The 21,196-nt window shown below is 39.7% G+C and overlaps 1 protein-coding gene across 2 annotated transcripts in view; it reads right to left on the reverse strand.

The window, feature by feature from the left end:
* The window catches only part of PRKG1 (protein kinase cGMP-dependent 1), a 925,158-nt gene that overhangs the window by 82,755 nt on the left and 821,207 nt on the right, over nt 1-21,196 (reverse strand). For both annotated transcript variants that reach the window (XM_054034323.1, XM_054034322.1), the window contains exon 9: nt 15,650-15,724. In XM_054034323.1, coding sequence (XP_053890298.1) covers nt 15,650-15,724 — 75 coding nt within the window. The remainder of the gene's footprint in view (nt 1-15,649; nt 15,725-21,196) is intronic.

Consider the following 21,196-nt stretch of genomic DNA (forward strand, 5'->3'; position numbering starts at 1 on the left):
GATAATTTTATGTTAACAGCCAAGCAGATAGGGCAGATTAGATGTTGATGGATTTACTATAAATTCTACATAAGTTTGGTTTTCTTACAAGCTCAAAATTAATTTTATCAAATTTTTGAAAAAGTTCTAATCTCAGTCTAATACAAAAATTAAAAGTGTGATTAATTAAATTGTGAGCTCAATTTATTATCCCTTCAACAGCAGATGATGAGGAATTGCCAGAAGGAAAGCGAGAAACAGATGAATATAGTACTCAGAGCTTCATGAATAATAATGAATATATTTTCACAACACCCTTGTGAGATGAGCAGGTATTATCTCCACTTTACAGAAAGGGAACTGAGACATGGAGAGATTAAAGTAAAAAAGTATCCACTAAGATAACTAGGACCTGATTTTTCAGAGCATTTAGCATTCTATAATACTTCATGTTGTCTTCAGATGCAGCTGAGTGTGCTCAGCACTTGATTTGTCCCCATGGTCTGAAGTTAGGTACCCAGAAAATGAGGAACACACCATTAGTGACCACCCGTGACTAGTGTGAAACCTTGATAATTTTCTTTTAGTGTAGTTTTTTGTTGTAATTTCCTAGGTTTTTAAAAAAGCAAACTGAAAAAAAGCATTATATTGACATGCATATAGGTCAGCAGCAGAGTTGGAAACTTTAGATCCACTGTACAAACCTTTGCCACTTGAATTAACTGATGACGAACAGCACTAGAGGGGCATGGGACATTTGCCAGTGGGTTTCACAGATAATTTGCTGACAGAAGAGGACTGGTGTTATCAGGAACATGGGTTCCATTCCACACTCTGGAGATGATGTGCTCTTCGAGGCACAGATTCTTCTGCCAATTCTCCCCAAGCATCACATCTCCTGCCCTGTCCCCTCCAACCTGTCCATGTCCCACATTTCGCTCCGTCTCCCAGTCCCATGCTATTCACCTAGCCAGTCCCAGTCCTTGCTCCTCAGGCTTCTCATCCCAGTCCCAATCTCCTCACCCAGCAAGTGCTAATCTCACCTGGGAAATAAAGTTACCCAGGTCCATTCTCCCCTCCCCCACAATCTCAGTCTCTTTGCCTAGCCATTACAAATTTGCTCTTACCCCTCAGCTTCTTGTCTTCAGTCTCATTGCCCAGCCAGTCCTAGTTTCCACACACTCATGCCATGGGCTCATCATATGATCTCAGTCTCCTCACACATATTGGTTCCCAAGCCTCACCAGCCTGTTTCCCTTCCTGACTCTGAGTCCCAGTTTCCCTCCCTCCCCTGCACCTCAACTCCCAGTCTCAGTTTTTTCTCTCTCTCCCTTCCTCTCAGCTTCTAGTCCCAGTTTCGGTCCCCCAATTCCTTGTCCCAGTCTACTTCACCACACACCCTCACTCTGCATTCAAATCAAGCAGCTTTGCTCCCTGGGCCCAGTAGGGGGGTATTGAAAGCACAGGAGAAACAGGCTTCCTGCAATCAGGTCAGATGCCTGGACCCATCATGGCTCGCAGCAGCAGGGAAGGCCTGCTCAGCCCTTGGATGAAACATGCGCAATTCAGAAGGAATATTCAAGGAATTTGATAAAATCTAAGAAGCTCTACTTCCTATGTGCAAAGGATAGAATTTTACAGAAGTGGCAAAAGTCACATCCTCGACACAAAGACCATCTCCCTGCCAAATTTCAAGTCCAAAGCATAGGGTGCTAGTGCTTTTCAAAGAAATGCTTGCAAGAAATTTTTAACATGGGCAAAACAACATACTTTCCTTATCCTCATCTTCGATGTGGCTGAACCATTTTGGCTGAAATTTTCAAAAATAATTGACTATCAGCCCGCAGCAGAGACACGTGGCATGGAAAATTCAGTCCAAATGATCAAATGGCAGAGTTATAAGCAACCGAAAGGCTTATAAGGCTGTTATAATGTAAGATGTCTGGAAAACTTAATAGGCAGAATTACCAGCCCACCTATATTGAGTTGAATGCTGATGTCAGCTTGCTTTTTAATGTTTTAAATAGACTGAAATTAGAACTACAGAAAAAAACTTTAATACAATACATTGAAAGTATATTTGAACTTTCAGGGGGAAATATGTAGAAAGAAAGGAAAGGATAAACTAATTTGACTTGGTGCCATAGCTGTTAGTATAATGGAGGTGTCAGCAGGACTCTGTAGTTACAGTTGGGTTGAGCTTTTCACTTACAGCAGGATTAAAATCCTTTTATTTCACACTTCGGTGACTGATGTTAGTCTCCAAATTCAATGCAATTACTATTGAGGGGTCAATTGAATTTGCTATGCACTATTTGGATAACACCCTAACTAACTTTTCCAGAGAAAACAATTAATATTCATTCACCTTTGAAATTTGGTCCTAACACACTCATTTCTTTCCCCTTTTCCTCCAGCTAAACAGCCACAAACATCACAAACTTAAACAATACACATACAGATATAACCATCACACCAGAGACACAGATCTTTCTGAACATTTTCCAGTTAAACAAAGTTATTTCTTTATGTGCTCTAACCTTTTTCACATGTATTTGGAAAAGCTAATGGATGTGTCAATATCTGCCATGTACTTCCCCCTCTGATGCTGCCCAATCTGCCTTTCCAGCTCTGCTCCGCACATACAACCCCAGCAACCCTGAATGGAGGATGCCAGGGCAACAAGGAGCCCTGTTCTGTGCCTATCTGAATTTTGGATTCCTGGCCCTGCTCACTAATTCTCCCCAGCTGAGAGCTCCATTTCTTTGGCTGACTATTCTGATTTCAGACTATTAACATAGAAAGACTGACAAGTAGCCCCAACTATAGATTTCTTTCTCTCCTCTCTCAGCATTCTCTTTAAATGTCCCCTTACGCAATTTTTGGTTGCAAATTTGGGGCCTGATCTACAGGGCCGGCTCCAGGCACCAGCTTCTCAAGCAGATGCTTGGGGCGGCCGCTCCGGAGAGGGGTGGCAGGTCCAGGTATTCGGGGACAATTCGGCGGACAGTCCCTCACTCCGCCTGGGAGTGAAGGACCTCCCGCCGAATTGCCGCCACAGATCGCGATCGCGGCTTTTTTTAGATCGCGATCGCGGATTTTTTTTTTTTTTGGTTTTGGCTGCTTGGGGCGGCCAAAACCCTGGAGCCGGCCCTGCTGATCTATCTCCCATTGGTTTCAATAACAGCTAGATTCTTTATAAGGGAAATGATCCTGGGGATATTTCTAGCACCCTAGCATATCTGAAATCAGCAACTCCTAAAATGTAACTTGGAAGCATCAGTGAAGAGTTTTAATGATAATGTATTGACAGTTATTAGTATTTGACATTTGCAGCATTATAGGTGTGCACGGGGTTGCCAACCCTCCATGATTGTTCTGGAGTCTGCAGGAATTAAAGATTAATCTTTAATTAAAAATTATGTCATGTGATAAAACCTTGAGGAAAATGTCCAACCAAAATTGGCAACCTTAGGTGTGCAGGGCATTCTATAGAGAAAATAAGTGCAACCGGCCATATTCTGGCCTCTAGAGAGGCTGCTTTGTGTCCCCTGTACTCCAAATTAAGTCCTAGTAATGAGAGGAAATAAAGTTAGAGTACCCAGCACCCCGGTGATCCCTGATAGTGTAAGACCCTGTGGGATAGGTGGAAGCATGGAATGTTTAGAAGCAAGCCTGGAATAGAAGGGGGGTTCCCACTAAAGGTTTGTCAGATGACCCTGTTTTGAGTTGTGCTTATTTTGTGTTCCAGATTTCCTTTGGACCTTAACATCCCTGAAGGGGCAGGAGGGAAATGTACCTTGGCTGGAGGGCTAAAGCAGTGCTATCTTGGACCTCACAGAGACAGTATCCTACCGACAGAGTGAGTTATACCTTGATGAGCCACAAGGGGTCGTAGCAAAGACAACCTGGTCACATCCTGTAAAAGAATGTGAGGATTTTCTTTATGCATTAAATTCCAAAAGGAGTATAGAGATGTATTATCAGAGCAATGAAACCTCGGGGTAAAGTGGGCCTCTACCAACCCCACTTTGTAAGCAAAAGCTCCGATTGTGTCCTTAAAACTTTAGCAAATATATGTGTAACTGGAAATATTTTTAAACTTTTGTTTATTTCTTAAATGTTGAAATGTCAAATACCTTTGTGAAATACGTACTTGCAAATATGTTAGTTCCTAATATAATTTCCTAACAACTTTGCTATGTAAATGATAAAATGCTTTATGTATTCACCTGAAATCTAATGACCTTGCTACTCTGATTAATAATACAAGAAGCTGTGTAAGTGTGGAACATGTATACTAATACAGAATTAAATGATCACTGGCAGTGTTCAAGTAACTACCTCATCCAGCTCAGGAAAACAAAAATTATCATCTCTCCAAAAGTTGTTATAGCGAATCAACAACTTGTTTACTAACAGTTTAAACTAAAGACTCAAAGAAATATTTAATTTTAAATGAGCATTGGCGAATTAAAACCCTTTATATAAAGAACAGGAGTGTTTGGACTTGTTAAAAACAATTTCAACTGAAGAAATGTGTCAGAAAATTGACTGAATAAAAGAGTTAAAACTCTAATTTAAAAAATTTATCTGAGAATCTCCCACCACAAGATATATTATGTCTTCTTCTCTCCTATCCGTTGTCTGGCTATACCAAAAGAAGGGAAGTAGAAATTTGAGATGGGTTTAATTAGGTTGCAACTTTATTATTAGATTTCTGGGACTACTCGGCAGATAAAAGTGTACAGTGCAGGTAACCCCATGTTTATTCCGTAATTACCAGGGGGGAAGGGAGGCTTTTACAAGCTCCCCCTCTTTTTCCATCCAAGTCCCTTCAGCAAATGTATTGCCGGGACCTTACCATACCTGGGGGCAGAGGGCTCCACCAGTTCTTCCTCTTGTTTCCATCCCGGTATTTATTGCTGGGACCTTACCATACCCGAGGGGGGGGGGGGGGGCTCCCACCAGCTCCCGCTCTTTTTCCATCCAGGTCCCTCCAGAAAATCCATTGCCGGGACATTACCATCCACCCCCCGTTGTAGGAGAGTTAAGGTAGGCTGTAAAAATGAGGGGTTGGCTCCCTGCCGTACCAATCATAGGAGTCCCCAACCGCCCCCTGTTCATTCCTTTCATGAACACCTCTTTTTAAGTCCTTTTACAAGTCATTTATCCAGTCATTGTATACCTTTCCTATGGAGTACCTGCATTGGATATCTGCCCTACACTTAAATAATGAGTTGTGACATATAACCTACCGCCTTTCATGCTATGCATGAACAGAGCCCTTCCTGAACCTGCTGTGGGGAAGGCAAGAAACCCCAACAGAACCCAAGCCAATATGGTAGTAAGGGAAAATTCCTTCCCAGCCCCCCCTAAAAAAGGGTGGCTAGCATAATGCCCACAGCAGGTCTTGACCAAACCTGGTATTTTACCACATAAACAGGAGGCAGGGTGGATCCTGCTTCAGACTGCTCCATGTAAAAGGTAGCTTCAGGCGCAGGGCTGCCCCTTTTGAACCCTGCATTCCTAGGGGATGAGTCAGCAACCATGCTGTCCCCTTTTGCAACAGTTTTCATCTCCCCGCCACCCCCAGCCATAAAGCACTGTTGCCTTCATTCAGCCAGTCAGCCAAGCTCCCCTTCTCCTGCGTTTAAAGGTGCAGGGCGGTCATTATGTCAGTAGCTCCGTCAAAGAAGAAATAAGGTTGGTTTGTCATTTCTTCTTGACAAATCCATGTTGGCTATTACTTATTAGCCTATTATCACTTAATAATTTGTTCCAGTATCTTTCTTGGTATGTAAGGTACAACAACTGGTCTACAATTCCCCAGGTCTGCTTTGTTCCCCATTTTAAAGGTACTATGTTTGCTTTTCCTCCAATCCTCTGGGACCTCACCTGTTCTCCATGAGTTCTGAAAAATAATCGCTAACGGTTCAAAGATTCCTTCTGCTAGTTCTTTAAATACCCTAGGATGAATTTCATTAGGACCTGCCGACTTGAATACATCTAACCTATCTTTAACCTGTTCTTTCCCTATTTTGGTTTGCATTCCTTCTCCTTTGTTGTTAACTTTAATTGCCTTAAGTATGTGGTCACAAATTACTTTTTTAATGAAGACTGAAGCATATTCGATATTAAAATACCTCAGCCTTCTTGAGCTCATTTGTTATTAGTTCTCCTTCTCCACTAATAGAGGGCCTACACTTACCTTCATCTTTTTCTTTCTCCTAATGTATTTATAGAACTTATCTTATCACCTTTTATATCCCTTGCAAGGTGTAATTCATTTTGTGCTTTAGCCTCCCTGATTTTGTCCCTACGTGCTTATGCTATTCTTTTGTACTCATTCTTCACAAGTTTTCCATATTTCCACTTTTTGTTAGGGTCCTTTTGATTTTCAGGTCATTAAAGAGCTCCTGATGGAGTCATGCTGGCTTCTTACTATTCTTCCTAACTTTTCTTTGCATCGGAATAGTTTGCTGTTGCGTCCTTATATGACACATGAGAATTTCAAACACAATATAAATGGTGTAAGACTTAACAGCCTTAAAATATGCAATGTCTTCGGATTTAAAAAGGAAACACTTTATTTTGCAACCCTCGCTACATACAGTCAAGAATGCAATATATTGTGATGTGGTCTTATCTTTTAAAATAATTTGACAATTCCATTCCTTTTTCTCTGTCTCCACATATATTCCTATTGATTACATCAATTTTAACAAGAAATCCTACTGATATACTAGGATAAAAACTACAGTTAACAGTGGGCTGCAACATAAAAGCCACAAATAATTGAGGTCCAGATGATCCTGTTACACTCTAAGCTCTCTAATGAAAAGAAAAAATCCCTCAGTTTGCCAAATACTTTAAAATCTATAATTTACAACACTGTATTCAATATGCATTTCAGAGTGTTAATATATTTAAAACTGTCATACAATTTTAGTTAATAAAATGTCTGCACTACATTTTTTTTAACTGCTGTGGCCAAACAAGATTTCTTCTCCACTACACTAACTGATTAGGAGAGTCACTTTCATTATTTGCATGACCTGAAAGAGGAAACTGAAAATCCTGCTTTGATAGCATTAATACTCTTTTTGTACTTGTAGGCTACACTTGTGTGTGTGTGTGTGTGTGTACATCCTGGCACTGCTTTCAGCCAAGTTGAAAAAATGGTTTCCACATGCTCAAACTGTCTAAATATTTGCACTGCCATGAGCCAGAAAATAATTTTTATAATAGAGAAACCCCTGATCTCATGAGTAAGTCTATTATTTCAGAAAATATTTGAGGCTTAGCAAAAACATAAGGTCCTAATTAAATTATTTTCTTTAATTGGCACATAGTTCCTATTTTTGAACTTGATTCTAAAAAGTTGATTTTCAGCCCTGGCTAAAAATGTTCCCAGGCTTATGTTTCTAAGAAACACATAAAAACAAAGCCCTTTCTACTACGTATACATACGGATAACATTGATAATGTTCTGTTAACATACTGTAGTTGATAACATTCTGCTAATAGTCACTACAAAATCCGTGGACTGCTATCACTTAATATTAAAGGGCCATATTTTCATATGATTTGCAAATATGCACTTGGAAATACAGTTTGCATATGCAGACCCTTCCCATTTGCACAAACAAATGAGGCACTTGAACAGACAATTGCCCATTTGGGGCTAGATTTTGCCCTACATGACCTCATATGAATTGGTGGTGAGCTGATGGGCCACACAGCAGCTGGAGTCCCCAGATAGAATCCTGGCTGACATAACTGGAATTATTCCTAGGGGCTACCAGTCGCTCACTCTGGCAGACCCATTGCACCCCAGTACCTTCATCTGAGCAAGAAGGTGGAGGCAGATTCCAACCTTTACCCATGTGTATAGTGAGTGACCAGAATGTGCACCTTTGAATTCACAAATTCATTTGTGTACACAAACAGATACACCAGATCATTTATGAGGGCCCTTTGATCAGATGTCCCTAAATGTCCCCAAGTACAATGCATCAAAGCCTAAATTTTCAAAAACAGTACCAAATTTTAAGTTTCCGGAGGATCCATGAGTGAAAACCAGACTGTGAGCCTTAACCTTGAAATACAACTATTATTTTTTGTTAATAGCTTGTCATTATTTAGGTTTAGTGTAAATTTGTTAGTCTCTAAGGTGCCACAAGTACTCCTGTTCTTCTTTTTTTAGTTATGTGTTTCACTTAATGCAGCCATTGCTCTCCCTTCCCCCGTGACTCCAGCAAGGCACTATAATGAAAATCTCATAAAATACCTTCTTTTTATCTTTCAAACACACAAAAACAAATGAGAAAGGTCTAATAAAAAACAAAAGGAAAGAAAAGATTGTAAAGGAAGGTAATAAATATAGATAATAAATAAATAATTAAAAACAGCAGTGATTCTAAAAGCAACACTGAAGAAAAAAAGCAACACTTCTATCTTTTTAAAACAAGAAAAATTAGATGGATTTCAGGAGCCAGGGAGTTCCATATTAGAAAACTCACACAACAAGAGTGACTTCAGACAATGTGTGGGTGGGGGGGAATCCTTAAAAAGCAGATGGCATCCAAAGACAAGATACCTGTCAGTACTAGGAATAAGTTTCAATTCAGCTAAGCACACTCTTAACTTTAAGCATATTAATGGATTAAGTAATTACATGCTTTGCTGAAGTAGGGCTTTAAAAACCCATGGTGCAAAATTAATGACAACCAGCTACTCTATAGGCAGCCAATGAAAAGAGTGCAGGACAGGCGTAGTAAAATCATGTTTGCTCAAGTCATAGAACTATATTTTAAATAGCAATGCCAGTATAAATATTATTATTAAAGCCTAAGGAAAAGAGAAAATATATAACACCAGGGAGATAATTGAATTCTGACTAGTAAAATGTAAATATATCAGAAAAAATAATAATAAAAAAATCTCACTGAAACATAAGTCTATAAGCTGGATGAAAAATGAGATTTTGCTAGGAGTGATGAAAGAGACGTGGTGAAATGACAGTTACTCCTTTGGCCAGTTAAAGAAAAACATTGATAGGTTTGGATGCAGCTCATTTAAGCCCCCCTAGAAAAAAGGACAGTGACTATAACTAAAGATCTTAAAGCACAGCTAATATAAAGATGAGGGGAGCTATTAGTCAGGGCTGGATTAAGACATAGGCCTTCCTGCCTTGGGCCACAGCTCCTAGTATCAGGTAATGAGGGCAGAATCTCAGTTTTAATTTAAAAAAAGTAAACCCCCAGGGTTGTAAAAACCAAAAACTTTAAAAAGGAATCTGAGCATAGCCAAAACAACATCTGCCTGATTCTACAGAAGGTCTGGAACAATAGCTCTGAGAGACAAGTGAACTGCTGCATGTATCTCAACGGGGTGTTAATTTCATGACACACTGCCTGGGGGCCCCCATCAATACCACCCCAGCAGAGGATTCTGTGTGGCAGGAGGAGAAGCATGCAGGGGACTTGGCTCACTAAGCATGTATGCCCTGGTTGCTGGGGAAAATACAGGTGGCATACACTTCTGCCAGCCTGCCTATGTATGGGGAGAGGGGACTGCTCCTGTTGCTGCTTCTGGTGACCCCTTGCTGCTGACCCATCTTTCTAGCCTGAAATGTGTCACCCCTTGCCATTGCCACCCAAGGGAGGGACAAGGCCAAACTGCAGAAGGACTCATATTGTGGTGTGCTTAGGGACCCAGATAGCCTTAATCTGGCCCTGATAGTGGTTAAAGTGGTGTTGAATGTGAAGAACCTCAGGAATCTATGGAACATGGAAAAAACCCAGTAGAAGTGATTGGGAGAATAGAAAGAAGAAGAAATAATGGAGATATACCTACCTCCTAGAACTGGAAGGGACCTTGAAAGGTCATCGAGTCCAGCCCCCTGCCTTCACTAGCAGAACCAAGTACTGATTTTGCCCCAGATCCCTAAGTGGCCCCCTCAAGGATTGAACTCACAACCCTGGGTTTAGCAGGCCAATGCTCAAACCACTGAGCTATCCCACCCCCCGAATGGGATACTCTGAATGTAAGAGTATGTAAAATTCATAGAGTTCTAAGAACTCTGTCAACCCATGTGATTTCAATAACTGCATTAGAAGCCACCTGTTTCCTATTGGATTTGTTAGAGCTTCATCAGTGGCTCTACCTGGAATTAATTTAGGCAAACAGGTGCTCTCTTTTTAGGAATTTTCTCTATATACAATGAATAATAATTCAGCTTATTATGTAACATTTGTTGAACCGGATCCTGCCACTGGTATGCACTGTGGTTCTTCTGCGATTACTGTTATTCTTGGGAACATGAATCATGTTAAATACATGCTTCCCTTTGTGACCCAGGGACCTCTTTGTGCCAACTGGCAGAGCTCACAGAAGGTTCATAGGATTTTACAGGAATCAGATATATATGTAATAGTTCACCAAAGGGTGACGTGAGATCTCCACTGAGAGCCAGTAGCGCACTGATCATCAGAATCATTCCTAAATGTAAGGATGGATAATATTTAAGAAGTTATTTGCCTTCACTGAAAATTAGGTTCTTAAGGTCTTGGAGTCAAGAAAGGTCACCAGGAGGTGATGTCTCTTGGACATGTTCCTTTCAGGCAGGAGGTAACAGACACCCACCTCCCTGTTTCATCATATGTGTGTTGTCTGCCACACCATGAAGACCTATTTGTATACCAAGCCAGGTGCCAGTCAAGAAAAAATTTCAGGAAGAAACAAAAACAGGAGGGGGGGGGGGTATCCTGTTTATAAATGAAAACAAAGGATAGAACTTGTATATCTTGGAAGGCAAAGGAACACTCTGGATCCTTCACCAGGGAAGCAAGCTGACAGCATACTTGTCTCATGAAAGGAGGATCACAGCCAAGTCTGGTTAAAAAGTGCTGAAAGGATTTTGGATGAGCCAAACTCTACAAGACATGAGAATATCTAGGTAATTAAGTCTAGGCTCTAGAATGTGTGTTATAATTTTGTTTTCTATGTAATCATTTGTTCCCAATACTTTCATTACTTGAATCTCCATGCTTTGCTAAATAAACTTATGAAACTTTATACACTAATTCACTATAAAGATATCTAAGTGCTGTGTATTAAGTGGAACAGTGATTGGAAGTAGAACTGGTAAACTGTACTGTTTCTTTGGAAGTAGTGAATCTGAATACTGTGAGTGTCCAGTGGACCAGGGGCTGGACACTCCAAGGAGACACTCAGAGGGCTTGAGGGTTGGAGTGTGCTTATGGTAAATGAAATGTGTTACTGTGTGACCAGCCTATCTCTAACACATCAGAAACAATATTTATAGTTTTCACATTTTCTATTCCTATTGGCTTAATAAATATGTGTTAATTACATGAGGCACAGTATGCATTTAAATAAAAAACACTGTGGTTAAAATATTAAAAACTGTTGGCTTTTTGAGCTGCTAAAACCCATCATAATTTTATAGCAAATCAATATGATATGATGTTCAGTTGAATTGAAGTCGAGGGTGGTCAACACCTATTAGAATGAGGTCCTTACTATTTATAGTTTACAATGATGATTGCTGAATTTCTGATCTTTTTAGTGAACCGTCTTTGATAGACCTGATGTAAGGTTATGTAGTAAACCTTATTCATTCAATGATATACCATAAACAGTGGAAAATATGATGCTTGCTACTACTAAGTGACAAAATACTATTATGCAATTTTCAGTTATTGCAAAGCACAGCAATTTGCTAAAGAACAATTGTGTCATGCTTTCTATGCCAAGCTCTTTCACTTCACAATCTTAAATTTTGAAAAGATAAACCCTTGAAGGGCAATTAGCTGAAGTTAATTAAGAGCTGTTTGAAAATTAATCCAGGTTAAAGTTTCTGCCAAGCAGATTTTCTCCAAGATGAATTTTATCTTGTCAGACATAGATATAACAACTGTTGAGTGACGAAGCAGGTTCCAAAATTTCTTCTTTTACTCATAGCTTTTCAGTCATTTCTACTGTTCTATTCATATCTTTTCCAGGCAATTGCTTTCAAGAAGTCAAGGAAATCCAAATGTGGTATTTATCTAATAAAGGCCATATCTTTTGAAAGAACATTTCCTTTATAACCTTTGTAAAGGTAGACAGCACTGATGACTTCTGTTTTTTTAAAGTCAAAATGTCACTATGTGGGGGGCAGTGGCATGATTATTGACTCTGGCACTTTGGGATTGTATGCAAGGGCTAACCCCTGACTTGTAAAGCTGCAGGTAAGGACCTAGAAGGTGCCATAACAGCTTGTCCGCTCTTCTTACTGTGAAACTGTCCACCTAATTAAGGTCTCTCTAACATTAGGAATCTTCTGCCTCACCTTTCTCATTGTATGAAATATTGGACACTAAAAAATAAACAAGGAAAAGCACAAGATAGAAGGATAGCAGAATTTAAAGCTATCTACTGACATTCTAGCTTCTAAAAAAATGGGTTGCTCTACAAGAGGTCCAATTCTGCAGTGCTTTCTCAAGCAAAATATCTACGAAAGTCAATGGGAGTTTTACTAGTATTAGGGCTAAATAAGCCAAGTGATAATAAGGTCAATGGACACTGAAAATACTTTCTTGCATGATATTTATGTTGATGTGCATATTGATGTAATTTAATCTGTTTAGATTTTAGACCACACCCACCCACCTACCTCACCTTGGTAGCTGAGGAGCACATACTGCATATCAAAAACATGGCTTAAAATGACATAAACCTGAGAGGATTTTCTCTGAAATGATGAAGAGAGTGCATTACCTTTTTTCAGCTTATACTAGCTGCTAATGAATTAGAAAGTGAAGGTCTTACAAAGGCTGTGTATGCAATAATGGAGTTATATTACTCGGCAAATCACCACTCCTACTACCAAGTTTTCTCTCCACATTATCTCCCTGGAAATCTAATTAGTAGCACTGACATGGCATATTTGTAACTCTCTCGCTCTCCAAAGCAATGTTTAGTTGCCTGTGGTTAGTTTACTGGACTACATGTAACTTCATACAATTGGTCTTTGTATAAGATGCAACTGACCATTAAAATAAAATTAGGAGGTCTGCCTAGTTATCTGCTGCAAAATCATCTCTTCATGTCTGATTCAGCATTTCTTCTATACCCCAGATTCCCATTGAAAACAATGAGGGTTTTATTTATTTAAGGAATCCAGATGAAGTCCTATATATTTTGTTAAGGGGCCATAATTCTGCACAATGAGGAGAAAAGTAACTTGCTAGAGAGGTGCAATAGGTTAAAAAAGGTGTTCGGAGTGATAAACAGAAAATGTCTCTTTATTCTATTGATACACTCCAGCATTACCAAAATTAATGCAAGACACTGAAAATGGGACACAGATTTCTTATATGATAGAAGAATTTTGAATTTAAATTCTTCTAAAACTAATAATATTTAGTTTCTTTCCATTTCTCTCTACAATAAAACCATACATTCCCTTCATACAGACTCCCTTAAGCCCCCAAAGACTAATGTGAAACCACTATGTATATTGTAGTAGTAACCTTTAATTTAGGCCAACAGAACTGAAAGGCTACGATAGTCACACTTTTCAACTGTTTGATTCTGAGAAGAAGCCTAATATCTAATCATTTCCCTTCCTTAATGTGGTAGTGGTAAAGAGATCTGCAAAAGAGAAAACATCAGATTTTTATACAATAGCTTCAGTTTCTCTTTAAATTATTCTTGACTTAGAGCCATTTGTGTTTGAAGACAATATTAACCTTTATCTGAGCAAATCTTGATTTTATTCATTTATTCTGAAGTGTTAAGAAGGATATTCCAGGCTTACCAGCTAAAGGTTTAGGGTGAAATCCAAAAAGCTAATTAGGTTCCTAAGTCCCCTACTGTAAGCCACACAACTCCTGCTGAGCCCTGTAGGTGCCTAAACTCATTTGGTGCCTAAGATTTTTCCTCTGGGCATACGCATTGCTGCCTAATTCTAGGCATCTGGACACCTATCTCCTGCTAAGCCCCAGAATGATTCATGAACCAGGGAAGACAGTCGTTTATTCGCCTAACTTGCTCCAGGGGCTGAATCTGGTTAGTAGGGCCGCCCAGAGGAGGGTGGGGGGTAAGTGGAACAATTTGTCCCAGGCCCCCACGAGAATATAGTTTTCTATAGTATTGCAACTTTTTTTTATGGAAGGGGCCCCTGAAATTGCTTTGCCCCAGGCCCCCTGAATCCTCTGGGTGGCCCTGCTGGTTAGCACCCTTTGGGGACACCAACTGGATTGGGCCCTATTCAAAGGCTGTCCAGAAAAGGAGTAGGAGGTGATGGTGGTGCTGCCACCCACCTTATAACCTTTAGACTAGCGGTTAGCGTGCTCACCTGGGATGTGTGAAACTTGGTGGGTGTCCTAACAACTGGACTACAAAGTCATTCCCACTCTATCTCCCCAATCACTTTTTATTGATTTAACCAGAGTGCTTCAAAAGGAGAGACTGAGGGAGCCCCAGATCAGAACATCCCATAGTTCAGTAGTCAAAACATTCTCCTGAGAAGTTGGACTTCCCTGTTCAAATCTTTTCTCCCCCTCTGCCAGGAAGGGGGGAATTGCATGTGAGTATCACACATCCCAGATGAGTGTTCTAACCACTGGGCCAAAAGTTATAAAGTTGGACACAACCACTGCCGCCTCCTCTATGCTGACACCTAAATTATTCTTGCAAGAAACTATGTAGGCACCTAAGTCAGGAAAGAGATTCCTGTTCATGGGTCTGTAGCAGAACTAGGTGCCTCACTGTAGCCTGGACTTAGAGGCCTATCTCCGAGAAAGGGCCACTCTTTAGCACATTGTCATCTTCCATTGGCTAGTGTAGGCAGGGAGCCACCTAACCACCTGGCTTTTGTGGATCACATTCAAAGGTGCCTTTCTCTCCTCATTAGGGAGAGCCTCACTAGGCTTTGTGAATCAGACCTGTTCCTGTGAATTTTCTAGGCACCCAAGGTGCTCAGCATTGCAACACCTAAGTCCCTTCACGGATTCCATCCCTCGAATCTAAACATATAGAAGTCTGTCTATTAAGCACAAGCTGTTGACCAAGTGGGAATTGTTGCAGCTCTTGTTTCTGTTTGTTAGCACCTTTATTATTTAAAACATTTTAAAGAGATTAAACACTAGTCTTAATTTCTAGAAGGAATACTTTAAGCCAGTGTTTTGGATTGAAATATTATTCCATAGCAAAGTAACTGTAACATTCAAAAGCTACTCTACTTTCTCCACTTCAACCTTCTTTTACAGAACATATTTTATTTCCTAAGGTTTGAAAAACTCAGGACTGTTTGAAAATAGCCCAAAATATATCAATAATTTCTATTGCAGTAATATCTTTGTTATCTTGAGTTTTTTATCAGTTTAGAATTTACATACATTATATCCTACCTTAAAATATATCATGACAACTATTTGCCAACTACTTTTAAAATTAAACTCTTTAGATTAACAAAGCATTATACTATATTTCTTTTATTTCCTAACAGACATTTCACTTCCTATGTTATAGTATTATGTGATAAAAAGTGTATGTTTTAAAAAATTTCTTGATTTGATTTCAATTAAAAACACGGGGTACAGGCAATACATTGAGATTAATTGGTGAAAGCCAAAAATCATTAGTTGTCACTTACTTTGCTTTTGCTTCTGCATCTTCATAGGCCTTATTTGAAACATCATCCAGACCTCCAATCAAATGTTTGAAAGAGCTGTAAGAATAAAGTGACATTTCTAAGATATATCACTTTTCTAATATGGAATTAAAACAACAAAAACATGTTTATTCAACAGCATGTCATCTTGATCTTGATCTATCAAGAAGGACAGATATGATCAACAGAAGCTGGGAAAGGACACAAAGAGAAAGGAGTAGAGAACTAATATTCTCACCTCACATTTCATTTTCAAAACACTTTCATAAATGTTTAAGAAGAAATAATAACACATAAATAAATTAAAAGTGAGGCCCAATCTTATTCCTCAAGCTATTTTAGGGACTGATCAAATTGAACTCAGTGGCAAAACTCCCACTGACTGCAATGGTGCAGGGACAGGCCTCAACAGCAGGAAGAATGAAACTGTCACCCTTGATGGTAAACCCCAGAATGGCATAGAGCATGGCTTTCTCAGCAACCGTTCCAAGGCTTTGAATGACCAAATTTCACAGCCTTCTAAGGGAAGTAGAAGACTCATTTCTTTGTCTTATCTTTCTCAGAACTGCCAGGAAAACAGCAATGAAGAATGAAGGTGGTGGAAAAAGAGGAAAAAGAGAAGACAGGAATGAAAGGACAGACAGAAGAGAAGGTAGGGTGACCAGATAGCAAATGAGAAAAATCGGGACAAGGGATGGGGGGGGGGTAATAGGAGCCCATATAAAAAAAAGCCCCAAATATTGGGACTGTCCCTATAAAATCGAGACATCTGGTCACCCTAATAGAAGGATAAGAAAGAGAGAATCAAAGAATCTCCCAATAGTCCCAATTGCCTTAGGGAAGTAGGGAGGAAAAATATACCTATTAAGGTGGCTTTACAAAACACTCAGGGTGAAATCCTGGCTCCACTGAAGTCAATGAAAAATTTTCCATTGACTTTAGTGGGGCCAGGATTTCTCTCTCAGATTCTGTGGTGATGGATGAGATATAAACACCTATACATGATAAGACAAGACAGATTTATCAAAGTGTCTGATAGTTTGAGTTCTGCTGTCTTCTGTAAATATTATGAGTGGCTTCAGCACACCTATACCATTTTATTCTCTGTTTCAAGAGAAACAGAGAGGGCACTGACATGTTTCAGAAAGGGACCAGAAACATCTATTCGTATTGTGAGATTTCATATTGATAGTGGCTCAAATAAATGGAACTGGTAAATTTCATTTTGAACTCTTTACTAACTAATAACAAAAATTAAGGACCATCACTACTGTATCTTTTCTTGAGCTGCATTAGATGGATTTCAGAGACCAACATGCAGAATATATTAAATATAATACATCTATGTGATAAGTATAATTGATGACACTCAACATGAGAAACTAAATAGTAGTCTTCCTTATTACACACTTGTATCACCCCTTTCCCAGACTTCAAAGAGAAATTGCTGAGCTTCAGTTCATCTGCAAATTTGACACCATTAGCTCAGGATTAAACAAAGACTGTGAATGGCTAGCCAACTACAAAAGCAGTTTCTCCTCCCTTGGAGTTCACACCTCAACTGCTAGAAGAGGGCCTCATCCTCCGTGATTGAACTAACTTCGTTATCTCTACCCATATCTCTACCACTCTTGCTTGCATATTTATATCCTGGGACTGATATGGCTACAACTATGCTGCATATATGTCACAGCTGCTCTGTTATACTAGTCACTTGGTACCAGATTTGTAAAGGTATTTAGGCACATAAAGATCAGGTAGGTGACTGGTGGGATTTTCAAAAGTGCCTTGGAGCCTAACTCCCACTGCTTTTGAAATTCCCATTAGGCACTTATCTGCATCTTTAGGCACCCAAATACCTTTAAAAATCTGGCCCTCAGTCAGTCAAATGATTAAGCCTGCCAGTCATTTGGTTAAAGGTCTGACAACAAGGATGAAGCATTTGACTAAATGCCTAATATTGCTCAATGAATTAACCAACAAAAGGAATAACGATATTATACTTTATTGCATGCTGTCAAATGCAAGGGAGCATCTATCATTCTGTAACTGCAAATGCCATGTAGCATTGTATCGTGAACAGGCTACTTTAGGAGTAGCTGTGGCTCACATTTTATTGGCTGTCATATTACAACTTTGAAGCATTTACACCTGTTGATTTTGCACTTCTTTTACCCTGAACATTTATATTTAGTTCATCTTGGGACACCAGAAAAAGATCATTACAAGTGTAAATACAAATGTCATAAAAATGGCAAATATAAATTAAAGATGGGCTTCATCAGAGCTTTCAAACACCCCTACATGCAGAAGAAACCTGAGACTCATGCCATCTCTATAAATATTTTTTGCTCAGCTTTTGGGAGCAAATGCCAAAATTTCCTCTCAGTATACCTGATGGGCAATATATGGCAGTTTCATGATGAATTATATTCAAAATCATACCAAGAATGATTTTTGAATTTCTCACCCTTCCCCTTCTTGCATTTTTTCTACATGCAGAATGGTCACAACTAAATTCTTTCTTTCTTTCTGTTTATAAAACACAGCTCTCCCATATTGAAAGTATATAAATTATCTACACAATTTTTATACAAAACTTACTCATCATCAAATTTCAAATTGGACCCTCCCAGTCTACTCATCCGCACTAGTAAGTCTTCCTTCTTAAGGCATCCTTATCCCACAAAAAGCCTATATAATCTTTTCAGGGAGCACTGAAAGTTAACAAACTCAGGCTGTGCCAGACCAGCGGTGCAAAGATTTCCAGAGCCAAATTCCTTGATACAAGCCTCTTTCCATTTAAACCAGATGAACAGAAGTATAACAAGAGGAAATATTTTAATAAAAACCATTTTTATTTGATTTAACATGGGGCTTCACAAAACACAGGCAAATATTCCCTTAGATATACACATGGTACAACCTTGCAATTGTGGGTAGAATTTAGCCACAAGGGAAAATAAGCAAAGATACCTGACAACTAAAAGAGTACCATAAATGTTTATGTTTACCTATGCCATACCTTTGATCACAAGAAAATTGAGTTCTTGCATATGTCTTTTGGTGCTGACAGGCTTTTCAACAGTTCTGATGGGTTTTGTAAGGTCAGCCAAGTGGTGATATAAACTTTGCCATGTAGTTCACAATCCCATGATCCTATGGATATCTCCCACATCTTTTGGCTCCTGAAGCTCTAATATAGGCTATGTATGTATATAATTTGGATACATTTCTTTCCCACAGAAACAATGAAGTGACCAACACATTTTATTTGTTCTGTTGTGAGCTGGCATTTATTATTCAATGTCAAACCTGCTTGCTGAAGGTTTCCAAGCTCAGCATGTAATTATGCCAGTTGGGCCTGTATTTCATTGATGATGGAAAGAACATCTCTCCTCCAGACGACATTCTTGTTTTGTTAGATCAGCATGGATCTTTATGTTACCATTACGTGGAAGCACTACGAACGCTTCAGCACCCAAGCAGTGGTTTCCTTTATGCAGGCTGTTATCCTCATTAGCTCTGTCATCTCAAGTTCTTATTTTACTTTCCCCATCAGGATAATGGCCTGGTGAGGGATGAGCTCTCAGTCCTATTAAAAATACTCAAAATGGCCAGCCTAACAAACAGCCTCTGACAACTGAAGTCCTACCACTTCTCTTCTCGTGGAGGTGGTCTTACAAATTAAAAGAGGGGGTGTGAAAAGTGAGTGTTTGATGCCTGCTCAGGACAGGTGGGTCCCTTTAGCAGTTGGCAGGCAACTCACCCAGGAGAAGGAAAACTGAATTAAGCCCTCTGAAGACAGAAGACATATTTGTAGGGTACGGGGCAGCAGTAGTACTCTTATGGAGAGACAAATAGAAATAGCATATACACTCCTGAGAACCAACTGGCTGGTGTAGTACCCTTGAAGGGAGAAGCAGCAGCCAGGCTGCGGGTATTGTCAGGCCTCACCAGCCAGAAACCCAGACTGTGGCAGTACGTGACATGCTGGATCTTTGTTCATTTTCACCTTGCACTTAAAGGATGGAAATAGTTATTGGCTTTAAGGGGTGGCTCATCCAGCCTACATATAACTCTACCAGGGACTCCCAAATGGTGGGAGGGCTATTTTGGCCTACACTGGGAGTTTGCTTGCCTCAAACCTGGCAGGCCTGGGCCAATAAGATCACAAAACAAATGATTAACAAAAGTTTGTGAGTTTTTACTTTCAGGGTGTCATCCTTAACAGGCAGGTTAAAATGTGAAGCTGGCCAAGATGATGGTCTGAAGAAACATTGATATATTCTGCATTCAGGAGACCAGATGGTCAGGAATTGCAACCTGAGAACTGGGTCTGAGTATAAGTTGTACTGCGCAGGTGGTAGTGACAGGAGAAATGGTATAGGAGTGGTGATTCACAATTAATTTTGTAAAATTTCCATCTTCCCTATTTGTCTTTGACAGAAATTAAAAAAATTGAGACTTCCCTTAACAGCAGGGGTACATTTTCAGAATTGCACATGTTTTCAGCTGCATGAACTCAAATAACTATAATGGGATCTGAATAGTTAACACTTTGCACTCTGTTCCCCTTCTCTGTGTTTCAGAATATTAATTTTCTAGTCTCTTGACTTATAGATCAATAGCTGTTGCTAGAAATATATTGTTCAAAGACAAACTTTACATAAACACGCAAGCTAATAATCACAGCTTGCTGACCAGGTTAGTTGTTTTGTTGCAGAGCATATGTTGCCAGTTATCTTTTGACACTGAGTCCTTTATTACTTTACAAGGAAACTAAAACAAAAGCTTCTTGATATTTGAAATAGGATTAAAGTAGTGAAAGTATGGTAAGTCAAGCACAATTACATGATACCATTTGGCCTACTTCAGTGTATGTTCAATCCCTAATTGCCTAGCACATAGACCTGTGTTTCACTGGGTGATTTCAGTTCACAGGGATTTCATGCAAATCTTCTTTCACACTTCGATTTCTTTAGTTTTGAAATAACGTTAAAATGAACTCATCCAAAACGTATTTGCTTTGGCCTGGGTTTGGACTTAAACCTTGCAAAACAAGACTTCTGAGTGATTTCCACCCAAACTCAAAAGTCTCACCAGCAGCTGAAACTTAACCCAATTTCACTCTAAACTTGGGACACATTCACAAACCTCACCAAAACATTATTTGGAACATGGCCAGTGTATAGGATTTGTAATGGAAACGGACACACTGCAAGTCTTCTCTAGTTTGGGGTCTATGAATCCAGCAGCGTTGGAAACTTCAAATGAACAGTAGACTTCTATTGTTTTAGCTCAGGGATGGGCAAACTTTTTGGGCTGAGGGCCACACCTGGGTGGGGAAATTGTATGCAGGGCCGGGGCAGGGGGTTGGGGTGCGGGAGGGAGTGCGGTGTGCAGGAAGGGGCTCAGGGCAAGGGATTCGTTCAGAGGAGGGGTGTGGGGTGAAGGGGGGGCTCAGGGAAGGAGTTGAGATGCAGGAGGGGTGCAGAGTGCAGGAGGGGGCTCAGGGCAGGGGTGCAG

This window comes from Malaclemys terrapin, chromosome 7 (assembly GCF_027887155.1).
Source record: "Malaclemys terrapin pileata isolate rMalTer1 chromosome 7, rMalTer1.hap1, whole genome shotgun sequence".
Classification (NCBI taxonomy): domain Eukaryota; kingdom Metazoa; phylum Chordata; order Testudines; family Emydidae; genus Malaclemys; species Malaclemys terrapin.